The sequence below is a fragment of the Sorex fumeus genome, unplaced genomic scaffold, assembly GCF_029834395.1.
Source record: "Sorex fumeus unplaced genomic scaffold, SorFum_2.1 ptg000030l, whole genome shotgun sequence".
NCBI lineage: Eukaryota > Metazoa > Chordata > Mammalia > Eulipotyphla > Soricidae > Sorex > Sorex fumeus.
In genome coordinates this window covers 13,714,468-13,735,147 of record NW_026606087.1, presented here as the reverse complement: position 1 = coordinate 13,735,147, position 20,680 = coordinate 13,714,468, and the positions used below count along the sequence as shown (strand labels likewise).

Below are 20,680 nucleotides of genomic sequence, written 5' to 3'. Positions count from 1 at the left end.
TCAGAACAAAGAAAATAAAGTATACAGGTAAGAATGGGATTTATTGTGTGACATGTACTAAAGATTTAGTGAAATTTTTATGAAAAGTGATTGTTGTCAGGTCTTCAAGCTCTTTTTCTTGTTTCTCACCTTTTTCTTTTTTTCTCTTCATTTTTTGCCTGTTTTTGATATCTACACAATATTAGATCTCAAGATATTTTACACCTACCTTTATCACTCTGCCCCATTCAACATCCTAATTTTGCAGAAAACTGTGAAGAAAAGACCGTCCTAAGTCAGAGTAACTATGAGCAGAGGAACAGCAGCTATGGCTACAGAAATCCTGAGAAACTTACAGGAAGACGTAACCTGCCCCATTTGCCTGGGACTCCTGAGAGAACCATTGAGCCTGGAATGTGGCCACAGCTTCTGCCAACTTTGCATCACTGCAAACAGCCAGAAGTCAAGTCAAGCAGGGAAGAACAGCTGTCCTGTATGCAGAACCATTTATGATCCTGGGAACATGAGGCCTAATTGGCATCTGACCAATTTAGTAGAGAGGCTCAGAGGAGTCAATTTAAGCCAAGAGGAGGAAGAAAAGAAAGATCTCTGTGCACGCCATGGAGAGAAGTTGCTGCTCTTCTGTAAGGAGGACTGGATGCCTATTTGCTGGCTGTGTGAACGGTCTCAGGAACACCGTGGTCACCACACTGTCCTCACTGAGGAGGCCGCCAAGGAATGCAAGGTACGAGACCAGGAAGGGCAGAATACATGGGACTGATTACCTTGGCAGGAGAGCCCAGAGACCTGTAGATTTTTTTTCTGTGCTTAGTTCATCTGATGTCTAGAGAACATGTTTGTGCATTACAGTTACAGAAAAGGTTAACCTAAAATACAGACTTAGCCAAAAGTTTGAAACTTGTCCTAGATATGGTACATTAGGTGCTTCAGAAAAGCTCGTATCACCTTTTTGAATAGGCGAAGTGAGAGACAGGTGAATTATGATGTAAATTCTTCCCTTATAGCAGGAGTAGATTTGTTTTGTAAGAAAGAGAAATTATTCTCTTTGGGACAGATGGTGATCTTTGCTCGAGCGGGCCCAGTAACGTCTCCATTGGAGACTTTGTTGTTACTGTGTCTGGCATATCGAATACTCTCGGTAGCTTGCCGGGCTCTCCGAGAGGGGCGGAGGAATCGAACTCAGGTCGGCCATGTTGGCTGCATGCAAGGCAAACGCCCTACCACTGTGCTATCGCTCTAGCCATATATATATATATATATATATATATATATACACACACACATATATACATATATATATAAAACCACTATTATGGTGATCTTTAATTTCTACTAAATCTTCACGTATTATTATGTTGACAATTTTGTCCAGTAATGCGTTTATTTTTATTTATTTATTTATTTATTTATTTCTATCCCTCCCTCCCCCCATCTCCCCATCCCACCCTACCTCTGTGGCAGGGCATTCCCTTTTGTTATCTTTCTCCTTTTGAGTGCTGTGGTTTGACACTGAGTGGCAATCTTGTTCGGTCTATAGTCTACTCTCATCACGCATTTCCCATCCTGAGAGAAACCTCCCAGCACCCTTTATTTGGTGCTCCCTTCTCTATCTCAGCTGCCTTTTCCCCTAGCATGTGCATCTGTCCTCAAAACCATGAAGTAATCCTCCTGGTACTTATCTCGGATGTTCTTGGGTGTTAGTCTCCTATTTTGTTACTTTATGTTCCCCAGATGAATGCAATCTTTCTATGTCTGTCCCTTTCTTTCTGACTCATTTCGCTTAGCATGATACTTTCCATGTAGTACCACTTATATATGAATTTCATGACCAGTCATAGGTTTTAATTAATTACTTTTATTTAGAGCTTCTAAAACTTAATTTATTAGAAGATTGATATTATTTCTTCCTCATTCATCTTATATTCACATGCAGATAAATCTCAAGTTTTAAATCAATTTTTATTTCTTTTCTAAGGAAAAGCTCCTGGCATCTCTGGAGCAACTGAGAAAGAAGCAGCAGGAAGCCGAACAATTTGAAACTGCTCTCAGAGAACACAGAACTTCTTGGCAGGTAGAGAAACTTTCTGAAGTGTCAGACAGAGTTTCTTGGCAGAGGAGAAACTTTCTGAGGAAATGAGACAAATTGAAAACTTGAGTTTTAGGAAGATGAAGTTCCTTTCTTATTTTTCTTCATTATTAGTAGGCCCAAAGGACATTTGACTATCTATTCTTAGTTCTTCCCTGATATATGTAAGGATTGGAAGGTGATCCTGTTCATTTGGTAATATTAATATAGGAGTATTATATTTGAAGTTCCTATTGAGGGAGTCACTGGTAAAGATAGCTAGTAAAGTCCCTGTCACATTCCTATCATTAAAAAAAAAATTGGGGGCCACACCCAGCAATACTTGAGGGTTACTACTGAATTTGTAACCAGGAATTACTCCTGGTGGTGCTCTGGGGACCACTAGATGCAGGGGATCAAACCCAGGTCAACTATGTTTTTTAAATCAACATTTCTGGAGAATGTGTTCCACTTATGGCTCCTGGTTTAGTCTTTCTTCAGTGTGAAATTTTGCAAGAAAATAGTAGCTAATTTCAGGAAATAAATTACCCAGGCTAGGAGGTAAAAACTATGTCACATCCCCACACTCCTTTTTGGCTCCGAATTGGCCTCAATATTATAGATCTAAGGCCATTGTTTTTGACTCTAATGTGGGGAAGTAATCTAAAAAGTAATCTGTCTTAAAGAATGGTTCCTGTTGTTTTAATTTCCTTAGAGAACTTTTCAATTAGTATAGTTATTTTTTTCTGGCTGCTAGTCTCTGCCTTATATCCTGACTACCTTTAACTCTTTCTCATTCTTTAAGAATCAAATAGAAAAGGAGATTCAAAGTGTCCAGAAGACATTTAAAGAAATAAGAGATATGATGGATTTGGAGGAACAAAAGGAGCTGCAAAAGCTGAGGGAAGAAGAGAAAACAATTCTCCATGACCTGGCAGAGTCTGAGAAGGAGCTGGTTCAACAGAGTGAGTTTACAAGAGGTCTCATCTCGAATCTGGAGCACAAACTACAGGCATCAACAAGAGAGATGTTGCACGTAAGACTTGGGAAGGAACCCCAGACCCTGAGATTTGAGAGAAATGAGAACCGTTTTTCCCTTCCCTTCTTTATTGCTGTACTCTGACACTAAGATTCTTTGTTCCTGTGGTATATATTCTCTGAATTTATTTCAAAGGCAATTGAAACAATTAAAAGCCCGAGTAACAAGAGAAAAATCTCACTTATATTAAGTTGTCAAGTTCAGGGTAAAAACTAGACCACAGATCCAGTGCTTTTGAGGTACCCTTTAAATTCCTGTCACCTGGGAACCAGTAATGTGAAGAAATAACCAGATAAATAATTTTCCAGGATTTGCTATCAGCAAATGCACTTTGTATTCTGAGGCTTTTTCTTTCCTCAAAGATAGAATTTTTCCCTCTTTTCCAGTTTTCTGAAAATAACTTATGAATGGCAGTATTACTTTTTCTTTATTCAGTAGAATTCACCATGTAGGTATCTCAGGGTTCTTTTATTAATATTTAATGCATATTTTTGTTTTTACTTGTATCAGGTTTATACTTTTTTTTTTACTGTTTGAGAGTTCATTTTTGTCAGTATTATCTTTGGAGAAGTTTGTTTCAGCTATCTGAAATTTAGAAATAAAATTAGTCTTAAAATTTTCTTATTACATCATTAATTTATACACGGGCTGGAGCGACAGCACAGCGGGTAGGGCGTTTGCCTTGCAAGTGGCCAACATGGCTGACCCGAGTTCGATTCCTCTGCCCCTCTCAGAGAGCCTGGCAAGCTACCGAGAGTATCTCGCCTGCACGGCAAAGCCTGGCATGCTACCCGTGACGTATTCGACATGCCAAACACAGTAACAATTGTCACAATGGAGATGTTACTGGGCCCACTGGAATTTTTACAGAACCCTTAGTTAATAGAAGCACAGAGATAGTACAATGAGTGACGTGCTTGCTTTTCACACATTTGAGTTGTATCTGATCTCCAGCGCCACGTATAATCAATCCTCTGTGCTTCATTAGGAATGATTCTGAGCAGAGCCAGAAGTAATCCCTGAGTATTACAGGATGAGGTCCAAATACCAGGAAATAAAACCAAAAAGAAAAAAAAAAGATAAGAAAAGAAAACCCCTCAATAATAGACTATTTTTATTTGTGTGAATTTTTTTTCTATTTCTTGATCTAGTTCTTTCATAAACTTTATTGTTTTTTCAAGACCACATCTTTTTGTTGTTGTTGTGTTGCTGTTTGGGGGCCATACTGGGTGATGCTCAAGGGTTCCTCCTGGCTCTGCACTCAGGAATTACTCCTAGTGGTGCTTTACTCTCTGTACTCTCACTTCAGCCCCCAAACAAACCTTGTTTTAAGACTTTTAAAAAATGTTTATATTATTTACTTATGGATTACTATTATTATTTTCTGTGTATATACACACAATTGGATACTACTATTACAGTAGGTAGGGCGTTCACCTTACAAGCGGCCGACCCGAGTTCGATTCCTCTGCCCCTCTTGGAGAGCCCGGCAAGCTACCGAGAGTATTCGATATGCCAAACACAGTAACAACAAAGTCTCCAATGGAGACATTACTGGGCCCACTCGAGCAAATTTTTCCTTTACATTTTCCGAGTTAGAAACTTGGAAAACTTTTTTGACGATTTTTTTTCTAAGATATTATTTAATGATACAATGCACTGTTATAGTTGTAGTCCTTACACAATGATTGTTTTTTGATTTCTTTTAGCCTAGCATAATTTAAAATTCTCAAAATTTTTTGATTATATATTATTTTTTAAAGCAAGTTGCTTAATGTAGCAACTTCTTGGTAATTTACTACTTTATTTTACCATCAAGGGACCCAGACCCGGCAGCCAACCTCCACTACCCAACCACCGCCACGCTCCAGGCCACTTTCTGGACAAGTTATAAAATACTTTCTACCCATTTTTCATAATTACTACTCCATATCTTATGGGGTCCAGACAGTAGACAACAAATCATAGAGAAAAATATGTTAATACATGCCTATTGGAGAGCCCGGCAAGCTTCTGAGAGTATCCTGCCCGCAGAGGCAGATCCTGGAAAGCTCCCTGTGTCGTATTCGATATGCCAAATACAGTAATGACAACAGATCTCATTCCTCTGACCCTGAAAGAGCCTCCAATTATTGGGAAAAGATGATTAAAAAGAGACTGCTAAAATTTCAGGGCTGGAATGAATAGAGACATTACTGGTGCCCAACAAGTAAATCAAAGGTCAATGGGATGACAGTGATGTGACAGTGATTTTACCATAAATTTCAAAATTATTTCATTTCTAGTGAGAGACCATGTACTTACAATATTATATATACATCTATTTAAATATATCGACTTTTTTCCTGAGTTTTTTTTCTTTTATAGCCACTCTGAAAGATGTATCTTTTGAATTAATTAACTAAAATGGTTAATTTATGTCAATTAGATCACTCTGGTTATAGTACTACTATATATTGTAAACAAATATTTCAAGAATAAATTTTTAAGTTTTTCACCTTTCTAATATAGGTTTTCAACTTTTCCTAGTTTTTCTCTAATGATAATATTCCCTTTCTTATCATGACTATTTCATATTGATACTGAATTAATTCTAGAACAACCTACTACATCACTGTGTAGCAAATAGTAGCAAAGTGCTACTATTAATACGAATCTTGTGTTTTTGATTGTTTGCTTGATTTTTAGGCGAAAACTGGCAGTGTTCAGGATTTACTCCTGGCTCTGCAAGGGATGGAATGGAGCAATAGCACAGTGGGTAGGGCGTTTGCCTTGCACATGGGCAACCAGGGTTCAATATCTCCATCCCTCACCAAGAGTCCGGCGAGCTACCGAGAGTATTCTGCCCGCATGGCAGAGCCTGGTCAGCTACCTGTGTTGCATTCGATATGCCAAAAACGGTAATAACGAATCTCACAATGGAGACGTACTGGTGCCTGCTAGAGCAAATTGATGAACAATGAGAGGACAGTACTACAGTGATAGTGCTACAGTGCTGCCAGGGCTCAGGGGACCATACACATACGTGGTGTTAGAGATTAAACATGGGTCAGCTGTGTGGAAGGCAAGCACTAATCCCTATGGGTCCTTTTGTTTGTTTTGATTTGTGTTTTGGGGCCATACTCGTCGATGCTCAGGGGTTATTCCTGGCTCTGCACTCAGGAATTGCTCTTGGCAATGCTCCGAGCACCATAGGGGATGTTGACAATCAGAGAGAACTCAGGGTCACTGCAAGCAGGGCAAGCACCTTACTTGCTGTACTATCTTTCCAGCCCCTCCTTCCAGATCCTTAATATGGACCCTTGACCCAACAAAAGCCAATGCTATGCAGCCACAGAAATTTTTGTTTTAATTCTGTAAGGAAGTCTTCCCCTCACACCCTATAATTCTGTTAATATTTTGTTTCCTTCAGTGAACTAAGAATAAGGTCACTGCATCTATTGTACTTCATAAGGCAGTACTGAGAATGTGATGAACCCCTGTGAGTGGAGTGAGTTTATTATTTCTTGACTCATATTTTCTCTTTTCTCTCTAGAATGTGAATGATGTCATAAAAAGGTATGTATGGAAGATCAGAAATGATTCTTTTGTGCAGTGAAAAGAAATTTAATATCATTATAGCCATCAGGTGATGAATAAGAATAAAAAATAACTCTCCATAGTTTTATATCAGATTTTTATCCCTGAATCTTGGCTTTTATGATCTCTAAGTATTGAGAATGGACTTGTCTGGTAAAGAATTTAGGTGAGAGGATGTTTCAGAGTTTGGATGAGTGACACTTTTAGAGATGTTAAATCAGAGTGTTTGTGATGACTTAATTTTACCCTGTTTCTGAATCTAACTCAGATATTTGCATTAAGATAGGAAAATGTTTGCTTTATTTGCTAAATATCCAAAATTAGAGATTTTGGATATTTAGCAAAAACTGACCCTTTTTAAAAAAATGAATATTATTCTTGATGGCATTATTAAAAATGATTACATTAGCAACAAAAAGGTGTTTTCCTGAGTTGAAGTCAGAGGCAGTTACTCCTCAGTGTTAAAACAGTGTACAATATTAGCATTAAAGTGTTATTATACTTTGCATTGTCTTTGCCAGTTTTAATCTTCAACAATTTTATTGAGCAAAATAAGATAAAAGATTACATGTTTATCTTCAGGAATGTAAAAGTCTACTTATTCAAACAGTTTTTTATTATAAAACTAAACTCTCAAGGTGTCTACAGAGTTGGCTTTTGTCTCTGAATCAGTAAGCTAACAAGGAATAGAAAGACAAAATTTCAGTGTTTCTGACCAAGGAGAAAGAGTGAAAACACTAATAAGGCTAAATTTGGCAAAATATAATACAATGTCTTCTGTTATCTTTGAATAGGTTGCCAGTCACTTCCCTCTGAATCCTTTGTTGTTTCTGCTTTGAGAGTCGTTGGTTTATTTTCTGAAGCAAATGCTGTAACTGATTTCCATGTACAGGCATTGCCTCCTTCTTAGAAGACTCCATTCCAGGACCCCCATTACTTTCTCAGTAACAGTAGTGTCTCCAGCAGCTTTGACAATTTTCTTTTAGATTTTTATTAGTGAAACACCATGACATGGTACAGTTGTAGATTTACAAATTTTTGTGCTTGGGTTTCAGTTATACAATGATTGAATACCCATTCCTCCACCAGATGACTGGTTAAAGAAACTTTGGTACATCTACACAATGGAGTACTATGTAGCTGTTAGAAAAGATGAAGTCATGAAATTTATATACAAGTGGTACTACATGGAAAGTATCTTGCTAAGCGAAATGAGTCAGAAAGAGAGGGACAGACATAGAATGATTGCGTTCATCTGGGGAACATAAAGTAACAAAATAGGAGACTAACACCCAAGAAGAGCAGAGATAAGTACCAGGAGGTTTACTCCATGGCTTGGAGTGCAGCTGCACATGCTAGGGAAAAAGGTAGCTCAGATAGAGAAGGGAGGACCAAATAAAGGGTGTTGGGAGCTTTGACAATTTTTGACTGGATAAGATCCAGTGATTGCTGAGCCTTATGCAAGTCACCAGCTACCTTCTGTCTTTCACTTTATTCAGTTCTAAGTCTTGTGAGTGGTTCATTTAACTGCCTTTTTTTTGAATTTAGTTTTTTTGGGGAGTCACATCCAGCGATGATCAGGGGTTTCTGGCCCTGCACTCAGAAATCACTCCTGGCAGTGCTCAAGGGATCATATGGTTTTCTGGGGATTGAACCCAGGTCAGGCTTCTGCAAGGCAAATGCCCGAGTTGCTGTACTATAGCTCCATCCCCCTTTATGGCTTCTTTAACTCTCTCTGTCTGTAACATAGGTAGATCATTCAATTACTGTCTTCTCTAGTTCCATTTGCACCTGCTCTCATTCTTTTATAATTTATTTTGCTTTTGTTTACTGGGGGCCATACTGAGTGGTGCCCTGGACTCCCTGGCACTGTGCTAGGGACTCACCGTTTGCAGTCCTCAGAACCAAATGCAGCAATTTGGATCAAACTTGGGGTGGTAGCAAGAAGGCAAAATCCCCTGGATTTTCTCTCCCATAATTTTGGGGTTGGGGGTTGGGTGAAGGGTTCTGGACACATGGCAGAACTTAGGGTTTAATTCTAGCTCTGAGCTCATGGATCACTCATAGCAAGCTCAGGGAATCATGCGGGGTTCCAGGATCGAACTTGAGTCTGCCACATGGAAGGCAAACACTATACTATCACTCTGCTTCCTGCCCCCTCCCCTCCACTATCTTTTGGATCCAACTCTCTCATATTTTCATTTCTTCCCTGTGAATGGAAGGGAGTAAGTTTTCCTTTAAGGTTCTGCTTACCAAGATTTACATCATCTCTGCTGCAAAGAAGTATCCATCATGGTCACATAATTTATGTATAATCTATGTAAATACAAAGGAAGTGCACACTTCACATTATCATTCCAGTCTGGCAGCATCAGGTCTTTCCAGATTGCTCAGCTACATGAGCTTATAATAAGACTATACGTTAAGTATTTATCGATGTTTTCAGAGAAGCAAAAATCTTAAATTGTTCTTCCTAGAGTTTCCCTTTTAGGGAATCAATTTTGAAGATATTAATCCTTTCCAACCTGTATCCTCACATTTCATGTCCTGCAGACCAGGAGCCAGGTTCCATCACCTCACTTTCTGTCACTACTTGAATGCCACATCCAGCAGAGACTTTTCCACACAATTTTTGTCTTGTTTTGCTAGACCCATTATTTTATATGAATTCAAGAAAACAGAGAAGAAAAAATTAATTTGTTATGAAAGGAGAAAAATGCTTCTGAGGTGTCTTTATAGGTTCACGCAAAGGGCAACTGGGGAAGCTAGTTAGAGACGATCTTCGTTTTTCTAGCTTTGGAGTCTGGACTCTATTATCTGTCATAATCTCCAGGAGGAGAGTGTAAGTGTATCATGGGGTGAATAGAACAAGTCAGTGGTTTTGAAGTGACGGTATATCAGGTCTGATCAGTTTTTGTCACCTTTAGGAGTGTGAAGTTGACTCTGAAAAGGCCAAAAACTTTCTCCCTGGAAGGTCGCAAAGTATTTCAAGCTACTGATCTGAGTGGGACACTGAAAGCATTTTATGGTAAGGAGTAGTCGATTAAGTTGATGAATGTGGGATTTGTGTGTATGTGCTAAATGGGGAAGAGGATTCAATTTCCAATTGAGAACAGAAGATAGAAAATTAAGATGGACACTAGTTATCAGGGAGATGCAAATCAAAATAACGATTAGATATCTCACACCACAGAGACTACACATGTCAAAATGAATAAGAACAAGTAGTACTGATGCAGGTGTGGGAATAAAAACGCACTCATTCATTGTTGGTGGGAATGTCAACTGACCCAACCTTTTTGGAAAACAGCAAGATCGTTATTTTCTAGTTTCCTCAAGAAACTAGAAATTGAGCTTCCATATGACCCAGCAATACCACATTTGGGAATATATCCCGGAAGCCCAAAAACACACAGCAAAAGTTCCATTTGCACGTCCATGTTTATTTGTTTATTGCAGCACTATTCACAGTAGCCAGAATCTGGAAACAACCCAAGTGCCTGAGAACAGACTATTGGATAAAGAAACTATGATACATCTACATAATGGAATACTACACAGCCAACAGGAAGAATGTAGTCATGAAAATTGTTTATGTGTGAATGACATGAAGAATATCATGTTGAGTGAAATGAGTTAGAAGGAGAGACACACACATAGAATGATTTGCTATTATTTGTGGGACATATAAAAAAACACAGTATGAGACTCTTACCCAAAGACAACAGAAATGAAGACCAGGAGACTGATCCCTGGTGGGAAGATTGTCAGAAATGGGAAGAAGAGGGAGAGGGCAGTTAGGATGGAGAAGGGAAGGAACACTGACAATGGCAGTTGGGAATAATCACTCTGGATAAGAATTGAGTGCTGAAAGTAGGTAAAAGAATTTATTTATATGATAACCTTGTGATAGAAGGTGAAGACAAGTGCTGAAGTGCCTATCTAGAGGTAGACTGGGAATGGGGGCAGAAGTAGGGAAATTGGGGACATTGGTGGTGAAAAAATGTACAGTAGTGAAGTGCCAGGTATTAGAACATTGTTTGACTGAAACCTATCTTGAACAACTTTGAGATAAACAGTTTATCTCACCGTGATTTAGGAAGATGGAGGCCATCTACTGCTAGATATATTCTTATTTAATGGGATGTCGTTAGGAGTTAGATTCTATTTTTATGTACCAGTTCAGTACCTCTCTATAATCCAAAGTAAGCAGTGGAAATAAATTTTAATTCTGACTCCCTTTCTTATATTTAACACTATTTTTCCATATCGGAACTGAGAATATGCAATGCTAGTGGGGTAAGGAAAAAATCTCATTACCATCAAATTCTGTTCACATAGTACTGGGAATTTTTCATTTTCTCTTAGATCTCATGTTTTAAGACTCATATTTCCCCTTCAAAAATGAATATCTTATTGTTTTTGCATTGTTTTTCTCTCCAAGAACAAAGTAAAATCTGTCCTAGTTCGGCCGTGCAGACGTCATCCCCGCTGCTCCGGCTCCCTGTCATGGTCAACCCCATCGTGTTCTTTGACATCGCCGCCGATGGCAAACCACTGGGCCGCGTGACCTTCGAGCTGTTTGCAGACAAAGTCCCGAAGACTGCGGAGAACTTCCGCGCGCTGAGTACCGGCGAGAAGGGCTTTGGTTACAAGGGCTCCTGCTTCCACCACATCATCCCCGGCTTCATGTGCCAGGGTGGGGACTTCACTCACCACAACGGCATCCGTGGCATGTCCATCTACGGAGAGAAGTTTAACGATGAGAATTTCATCCTGAAGCACACGGGGCCTGGCATCCTGTCCATGGCCAATGCTGGACCCAACACCAATGGTTCCCAGTTCTTCATCTGCACTGCCAAGACTGATTGGTTGGACGGCAAGCATGTGGTGTTCGGCAAGGTGAAGGAGGGCATGAATATTGTGGAGGCTATGGAGCGCTTTGGGTCCAGGAACGGCAAGACCAGCAAGAAGATCACAATTTCCAACTGTGGACAAGTCTAAAGGCTCTCATTCTCTCAACCACCAGACCATTCCTTCCTTTTGCAGCTCTGGAGAACACCCTGTCCCCCACATGCTCCGAATGCCCTCTAGTCCCTGCAGTTCTCTCGATTCCACTGTTTCCTACACCCATTCCTTCCAAGTCTAGCTGGATTACAGTTGTTTGTGATTATAAAGTGAAAAATAAGTAAGAAAAAAAAATTTCTCCTAGTTCCTACTTAAATAATTCTCAAAATCCCTCTTAGAATATTACATCAAAGCATTTTCCTCATCCAGTCTTCTAATTATTCCACTATTCAGATGACTCTGAAAGTTCCTGACAATAACCCGGGTATTACTGTTTCTTTGAATGGAGCACAAGTGAGATGTGTAGCCAAAAGGAGTTCACAGCTGGGTCTTTCAACAGGTAAAGGTAAAGATAAAGGCCCTCCTGTTGATCGTCGATTTGCTCGAGCGTGCCCAGTAACGTCTCCATTGGAGACTTTGTTGTTACTGTGTCTGGCATATCGAATACTCTCGGTAGCTTGCCGGGCTCTCCGAGAGGGGCAGAGGAATCGAACTCGGGTCGGCCATGTTGGCCGCTTGTAAGGCGAACGCCCTACCCGCTGTGCCAGGTGGTTGTGATAATTATGTTCTGGGCTCTGAAGCTATCAAATCAGGAAAGTGTTAATGGGAGGTAGATGTGTCAGACAAACATGAATGGATGGTGGGGGTACATCAAATCACATCAATTAGATCCTCTCAATTCTATAAACAAAATTATTATTCATTTAACTTGGGGTTTGTGGGGCCCCCAATATTCTCATGGAGTCTAGCCCCCCCAGCCTGTACCAATTAAACAGAACCTTTCATATAACCCTCAATTTGACTATTGGGTTGTAGGGTTACAGAATCATTCTGACTATAAAGTTTTGTGAAGAATTCTATCTCTGATGCTGAGATTGTGGCTCTTTCCGTGACTGTTGTATTGGGGTTTTTGTTGACTATGAGGCATGCACAGTCTCATTTTACAATGTCACAAAACATAAATTCTCGTGTTCCTTTACTGACAAAATATTCTCATATTTTAATCTTATGAACTGTTCTGGCCCATTAACTTTGTGCTTACCAAGCTCTTGAACTACCACACACTTCCACATTTTCATTGTAGCATAATTTGCTTATTTTTTTTTTTTTTTGGTAGGGGGTGGGTAAGAGGAACTGAGCCAGTAAAGCTCAGTGGTTATTTTTACTCCGCGCTCAGGAATTACTCCTGTCCTGTATCAGAAGACCATCAAGTCAGCCACATGCAAGGCAAGCACCCTAACCTCTGTACTACATCTCTGGCTCCAATATTCTTGCTTTGGGTGCCTCCAATAGAATATAACTTGTACTATTCCTTCATCTTTTCTCTCCTGTAATTATTTTATTTGAACATGTCATTCATTAATAAAGTGTTTACTGTGAGTTCACAAAATGTGTGGGTGATATGACCTGTAATTTTTTTCATGTGAACATTTGTCATTTATTAATAAAGTGATAACTTTTTCGTGTTCCATGGTTTTACTATGTTTGCATTAGAAGGAATCTTTGTTCATCATTTTCACTGCTTGAAATAGAAATTGAGACCTCACACCTGCCCTCTTCCTCCAACATTAAAAAAAAAAGCCCACTACTGAGGTATTGAAGAAATGGCACTGCCAAAAGCTTGCAATTTTTGTTTTCTTTTCCATTGACAAAAGATGCAGGGATACTGGGATACTTTTAGCACTTTTGTTTATTATTTTCTGTATGGGAGTTGTCTTTCACTGGTGAATGAATGAGTCCTTAGTGGTATATTAGTTACCCAGAAAATCCATCATTTATCAGTTTTAGAAAAACTATATTATGTACTAGGAGGAAGTCTTTTATGTATAGTGTGTCTGAACTCAAATATTCTCTCTCCACAAACTAGCAGTGTAATCTTGAATAATATGTTGTTTATTTTCTTATAATAATACCATTAGGAAAAGTGTCCCACACTTGCTGGTGTTATGACAGAATAATTGTTGTGTACAAAGCACTTGCATCTGAAATGAATAATAAAATTTTATAGACTTACTGAAACATGGGCTGGAGCAATAGCACAGCGGGTAGGGCTTTTGCACGTGGCAGACCCAGGTTTGATTCCTCTGTCCCTCTCGGGGAGCCTGGCGAGCTACCGAGAGTATCCCGCCTGCATGGCAAAGCCTGACAAGCTCCTCGTGGTGTATTCAATATGCCAAAAACAGTAACAAGTCTCAAAATGGAGACGCTACTGGTGCCAGCTTGAGCAAATCGATTAACAATAGGAGGACAGTGCTACAGTGCTACTGTGCTACAGTGCTACTGAAACTTATCATCTATATCAGTGTCTCATAAAACTGCTTTTTACCTTCAGATTTCTAGGGTTACTTTTAACTAAAGCTTAGTTTCAGATCCCAGAAAGATTTGTGCTGCTATCGACTACATTTGATTGCCCTGGATAAATAAGGCTGCGTGCATGAGTGTGTACGCATAGTTATATGTCTATGTGCATATGTGTGTACCACAGAATCACGTTAAAATTCTACTTAATCCTTTGAAATTCTTCTTTGACCAAAAAATTCATTTGCCAAAAAAAAACCCCTGATATTTATTTGACGCAATATTGTTAAAATAGAGCAACTGTGTTTCATACGCCACCTATCATGCTAACCAAAACCCAGTATGATTTTTCAGCTATTACTTTCTCAGGGTGAACAAAATAAATATTTTAAGAATGTGTATTAGGTTAATTTTAACATTATAACTCTTGTTTTAACACATGTTGAGGGTCTGTGAGATAGTATAGGAGATAAAGCACTTGTCTTCCTTGTGAACAACCCCCACTTACTTCCTGGCACTGCATGTGATGGGAGTCAATGCTGAGTACAGAGCTCCAGGTACTATTGTGTGTGGACCACTGCTCTTCCCTCCACAGAGAAAAACAACAGAAAACATCGGAGGTTTTTTGTTGTTGTTGTTGTTGTTTTGTTTTTTTGGGTCAACCTGGCAATGCTCAGGGGTTGCTCCTCAATCTACACTCAGAAATTACTATTGGCAGTGCTCAGGGACCATATGGGATGCTGGGGATTGAATCCTGACATGCCGCATGCAAGAAAAATGCCCTACCCAGTATACAACCACACCGGCCCAAAAATATAATGATTGAAGAATTATCTTTAAATTTTTTTTATTAAATAAGTATTTATAGCTTCTTCTTTCACCTATCTTTATAATTCAGTTTTATTGAAATTTAATTTTAACTGAGCTTCGTCCAGATTACTATTTCAGTCACATATATTAGAAAGTAGAATTAAAATTGTGTGACTTATAGACCATGATGTAGAAAAACGTTTGTTTTCTTTTTCTTCGTTGCCCTGGTCAGCTTTACTTTGTAATGTAACGAGGTGACCCAAAGTTAACAGAAAATCAGGTGGTTGCTAACAGCAGGGAAGCAGAAAGAGACACTCCAAGGATGCAGGGACAAGATGCTCAGAGAAAACCTGAGTTCAAACAATGTCGCCATCACATATTGCTTTCTCAGTCACCACGTAGAAAATTATTTAACTATTCAAGGCTAACCATGAGCATCTGACTTATGTACTCCAATTGTGTTTGCTTGCTTTGACTAATGACAAAATTGATTGATGTAGCCAGGCAGAATGTAATAATAAATGTTTAAAGCTTTGCTTGGACTAACGTTTGGGGCTGTTCATTGCACGTAGAACCTTATTCTCAGGCTCAGCAGCTTCTACAGGTTAACAAAGGCTCTTCATTTGGGTAAACAAGTGCACTCAAGACTTCTTGGGTAAGCTCTCACAACAGCAATAGTGTCAATGTTTCCAGAAAAAAAAAACCACAACAAAAATCCCTATTCTTTTTTAGTGAGAAAGAGCAGGAAATATATGTGCATTGAACTTGTTGAGATCTTTTTGGCATTGTTACTACCAAATCTTCCTAACCCTAATTCAACCTAATGAAAACAGTGGAGGCAGAGAAACAGCTCAAGCAGTCGAGCACCTACCTAGAATGCGTGTAGCCTTGAGTTGGATTCCTGCCTCCCATACCCCAATGGAGTACTGCCAAGACTGGCACTGGTACCCTTGGTCACCACTGGGTTGTGACCCTTACATAGAATTAAAAGCTTTTTGAGGCTTTTATTTAAAGAATTAGAAGGGGGTTGGAGAAATAGTAGAGAGGGTAAGATGCCTACTTTGCATACAGCAATCCCCCCAGGTTGAATCCTAGCACCCCATTTGGTCTCCCAAGTCTGCCAGGATTGAGCCAGAAGTAAGTAAGTCCTGAGCATGGCCTCCTGTGGCCCAGAAACTGAAAGATTTGGGGGGGGGAAGTGAGCTTTTTGGTCTGTTTTCATTTATGTTTATTCATGAATAGGAATTTACAACATACTATCTTAGATTTTCTAATACAACGGATTCTAAGGTAGATGGTTTGAGTATGTACATTTGTGTGTATGTACATATGCATATTTATGTTTAATCCCTTACTGCGAACACTTTGAGAAATCGACCTAAACTTCACATTGAACCCCTGCCACCCTGTCACCCGATTGCTGTAATCTCCAAGGTTCTTACTTATTGAGACCATCTGCACTGAATTTTTTTTTCTTTTTGAATCACACCCAGCAAGGCTCAGGGCTTAATCCTGGTTCTGCACTCAGGAATTACTCTGAATTACTCCTGGCAATGTTGGGGGGGATAACAAGGGATGCCATGGTTCAAACTTGGGGCAGTCAAGTGCAAAATAAACTCCCTACCCACTGTACTATCGCTCTGTCCCCTGTACTGAATTATTAGCCAAATATTCTTCAGGGATATTCACCATTACTCTCCCTATGATGACCATTTTTCCAGTTCAGGATGAAGAACCTAGCTACAAAGAAATAAAATTTGAATTTACATGAACACTAGAAAAGATGCTCATACTAAGGGCTCCCAGTATTCAGAGGGCCCTGGCTTATTTGAACTCTTCTCCAAAGTATGTGAATCTCGTTTCCTCTTTCTCATCTCTGAGCTTCAAGTAACAGTCATGCCATTTTGTCTTTCTGCGGCAGATATATATCCACAGGGAAATATTTAGACTCAGAAGTCTATCAGAGCTCAAAAGATTCGCTACTCTGCATGAACATTTCTTTACGATGTGAAAATGCCTAGATCTCGCTCTAGGCAGTGATCAGTTTTGTTTGAGGATTTGCCATTGTCAGTGGAATTACCACATAACCCACACTCATTGAGATTTCACAGACCTTCCTTTTTCTCTTACTGAACACAATGTGAAATCTCTTTCTCCCTGCTGTTCTTTCCATGTAACCCAAATTTAGGATATTCTTAATTTCAGCACCACAACTACTACTCCTTTTGGTGGTGCTGTTCTTCAATTCAGATAATTCATTGCCTTTGTAGAAAAAAGGAAACAATTATTTCCCCCTCATAATTGCTTTGTCACTAAGAGTGCAGAATCAGAATCAGAATCAGAACATTTATTTTTTATGGGTCTTTAAGAATACCGAGTGTCCCAGTGAACCCTCTTACAGTGTGGAACTAAGGGTTCTGTCCTCTGCCTGGTAAGATGGTGCTCCCAGTGCTGCCTGGTGCCACTAATATTACCGGCTATGTCCTGATGGCATGTAATACTCTGATCAAACACAGGGCTTTCTTATTCAAGACTTATATACTCCCCTGCCCCTTTGTGGGTTTTTTTTCCGGCCCCAATAGGACAGTCTTAGTAACTTTCTAAAAGTTCTTTTTTGGCCCATCAGTGCTCAGGCTTACACCTGGTTTAAGGTCACACCTGGTGGTCCTCAAGGCACTATATGGGATGTCAGAGATGGAACTCAGGTAAGCCACTTTCAAGACAAGTGCCCTACTGGCTGTGCTATCTCCTGGGCCCAAACATAAGGCTTTTCTGTTTCCATTCTAGAGATTATATTCTGGGTTGGGCATGCAGGGCATGTGCTTTACCACTGAGCCACATCTCCAGGCAACCTAGCAAAACATTCTTTATTTAAAAACTTTAATTTATTTTTTAAAATTTATTTTATTTGTTAGTGAAACACCATGAGGGACAGTTGTAGACTTACAAACTTTCATGCTTGGGTTTCAGTTATACAATGATCAAGTACCCATTCCTTCACCAGTGTACATTCTCCACCACCAATGATCCCAGTAGCCCTCCCACCCCCACCCCATTTCCCCCACCCTACTCCGACTCCACCTCTGTGACAGGGCATTCCCTTTTGCTCACTCTTACCTTTAGGGTGTGGTAGTTCTAACAAAACATTATTTTTAAAAAATTTTATTTATTTTTTATTTAGATTCTTATTAGTGAAACACCATGAGGTACAGTTGTAGATTTACAAATTTTTGTGCTTGGGTTTCAGTTATACAATGATTGAATACCCCTACCCTCCACCAGTGCCCATTCTTCACCACCACTGATCCCAGTATTCCTCCCACCCCCCCGTCCCCCACACCCCATCCTGCCTCTGTGGCAGGGCATTCCCCATTGTTCTCTCTCTACTATTGGGTGCTGTGGTTTGCAAAAGAGGCATTGAGTGGCAATCATGTTCGGTCTGTAGTCTACTCTTTGCACTCTAGCAAATCATTTTTTTTTTTTTTTTGCTTTTTGGGTGACACCCAGCGATGCACAGGGGTTACTCCTGGCTCATGCACTCAGGAATTACTCCTGGCGGTGCTCAGGGGACAATATGGGATGCTGGAAATCGAACCTGGGTTGACCGCGTGCAAGGCAAATGCCCTACCCACTGTGCTATCACTCCAGCCCCCTAGCAAAACATTCTTAAGAAATCTTTTAGTAGCTAAAATGTCTTAAAGTGAAGGAACATTTATGTATTTAAAAAATTTTAAGTGTACCCAGGCAATATAATATTCTACTGAATCAGCACCAAATATTTAAATCCAAGCTTTAATAAAAGCAGGAATGTAGCACTGTAGCACTGAGCACTGTCCTCCCATTGCTCATCGATTTGCTTGAGTGGGCACTAGTAATGTCTCTATTGTGAGACTTGTTACTGTTTTTGGCATATCAAAAATGACGCGGGTAGCTTGCCAGGCTTTCCCGTGCTGGTACGATGCTCTCTGTAGCTTTTGGGCTCTCCAAGAGGGGCGGAGGAATCAAACCCGGGTTGGCCTGGGTCAGCCACGGGCAAAGCAAATGCTCTATCACTGTACTATCGCTCCAGGCCCCGCCCCTCCAAAAGCAGGAATGATAAGATAAATGCACATTTTGTATAAAATCAACATAGTGTTTGTACAGTATAGTTTTATTTCCTATATTTAGGAAAGCATTGAATGCCCTGTAAATCTTAGAGGAAATGATATGGATGTTGAATCTTCAGGGACTGAGTGCCAGACGTTAATACAGGATGGAGAGTAAGAGGGTCATTTTTTGCTATCTCTTGCTTCCTTAATCCATCAGACTGGAAGATCACTGACTTCTGAGTCTACACCTTTTCACATAATCACTTACTTAACTTCCCGTTAGTTGGCGATTTGCTCGAGCGGGTGCCAGTAACATCTCCATTTGTCTCTGTCGCATTCTAGTGTAGCCCAATGGCATCTGTTCACTCTGGAAAAATGAAGAGCCTCAAACCGATTGTTCATGATCTTGATGAAGAAGTCTGACCATCTGGTAGGTGGGCGGCCACGCAGTCTTTTGACATCCCTGGGATCCAGTCAGTAACAGCTCTAGTCCAGCGGTAGTCTTTAAATCTCATTACATGACCAGCCCATCTGATTTTTGACACCTTGGCAAACGAGACAGCGTCCCTGATTCTTGATCGTCAACTGAGGTCAGAACTCTGGATTCTTTCTCTCATTTGAGTGAAACATGATATTCCAAGCATAGCTCTTTCAATTCCTCTTTGGGAGACCCGAATAGCATTCTCATCCTGTTTACGTAGGACCCAGGTCTCTGAGGCATATGTTAATGCAGGAAGAACAGTGGAATCAAAGAGATGTGCCCGGAGCCGGAGATTCTTCGTCCTCTTAGCTATTTCTTCGACGTTCTTGAAGGCGTTCCAAGCCGCTCCCTTCCTCCTGCACAGCTCGGGTGCCAGGTCATTTGTCATGTTGACTTCTCGACCTAGGTACACATGTGTACCTATACCTTTTAAAAAATATTTATTTTTATTATTCATAATGAAATTATAAAGTTTTTCATTGTTGGGTTTCAGGCATACAGTGTTCCAAGACGCTCTCCTTCAGTGTCCACTTCACTCTATCAAAGTATTGTTTTGTTATGTGAAAACATCCCCAGTTTTTGTGGGCTGCTCTCAGCTTAGTGCCAACATGGGATCAGGAGTGAAACCTGCACTTGCTGCTACCTTTTGAGAATTTTATGCTTTCCCACTTTTTCCTAATTTCATCTGCTAGATTATGTATTTGCAGAAGAAATGTTTCTCTCAGGACTTCTTGAACACACCGATTTACCCCCCACCTCAACTTCTTGCAACCACCATTCTACCGAGTTGAGAAGTTTATACTCCACAAGCTGGTGATGTCATGCAGCATTTTTGTCTATGTATCATGAAATAGAGCAAGAGTTGGTTTCATCTCTCAAACCAAGAGATTTAGTCTCTAAATTCCTCCAAGAACTTCAAGTGCAAATACTGCCCAGAATAAAATAATTTTCTAAATGTAATTGTTTTCACTTTGCAGTCCTTTCTCCCTGCTCTGTGAAGTAGAATTTTGCATGAAGGAGACGGTGGTATGATTATGTTTGGAATTTGGGGGCAACAGCGATATCAGTCAGGCAAAACCATCGATTGAATATGATGTGGTCTATTTCGTTGTGGAACTGTCCACCGGGAGACTCCCATGACCAATGTTTAAATTTGGCCTTCTGGAACTGTGAGTTACCATGGATGGTCTTGGTTGACATGATGAACTCAGACAGTCTCTCACCCTATTCTTTCCATTCTAGGCCATGGGTCC

At 40.0% G+C, this 20,680-nt stretch overlaps 1 protein-coding gene and 1 long non-coding RNA gene across 3 annotated transcripts in view; both read left to right on the top strand.

Annotated features, from left to right (window-relative positions):
* The first annotated feature begins 307 nt into the window (after positions 1 to 307).
* Positions 308 to 11,759, top strand: LOC130025188 (tripartite motif-containing protein 12A-like). 2 transcript variants are annotated; one of them, XM_056116136.1, is made up of 6 exons: positions 308 to 724; positions 1,976 to 2,071; positions 2,871 to 3,101; positions 6,640 to 6,662; positions 9,611 to 9,711; positions 11,128 to 11,759. In XM_056116136.1, the coding sequence occupies exons 1-6, from the start codon at positions 308 to 310 to the stop codon at positions 11,685 to 11,687; spliced, it is 1,428 nt and encodes a 475-aa protein (XP_055972111.1). In that variant the 3' UTR covers positions 11,688 to 11,759. The 2 variants fall into 2 exon arrangements, with proteins under 2 accessions (XP_055972111.1, XP_055972112.1); XM_056116137.1 differs by having other exon boundaries at positions 9,611 to 9,718; positions 11,150 to 11,759.
* Positions 11,760 to 11,894: 135 nt separating this feature from the next.
* LOC130025195 (uncharacterized) overlaps positions 11,895 to 20,680 on the top strand; it is a 55,803-nt gene continuing 47,017 nt past the window's right edge. Inside the window, exons 1-2 of the long non-coding RNA XR_008792647.1 lie at positions 11,895 to 12,090; positions 12,299 to 12,349. This is a non-coding gene — a long non-coding RNA (uncharacterized LOC130025195). The remainder of the gene's footprint in view (positions 12,091 to 12,298; positions 12,350 to 20,680) is intronic.

What these genes read in the sequence shown, in the direction of transcription:
- LOC130025188 (XM_056116136.1), top strand. Translation starts at nt 308, where the DNA reads ATGGCTACAGAAATCCTGAGAAACTTACAGGAAGACGTAACCTGCCCC. An exon ending in AACACAGAACTTCTTGGCAG is followed by an intron (nt 2,072 to 2,870) that starts GTAGAGAAACTT and finishes TCATTCTTTAAG; the next exon opens with AATCAAATAGAAAAGGAGAT. An exon ending in GTGAATGATGTCATAAAAAG is followed by an intron (nt 6,663 to 9,610) that starts GTATGTATGGAA and finishes TGTCACCTTTAG; the next exon opens with GAGTGTGAAGTTGACTCTGA.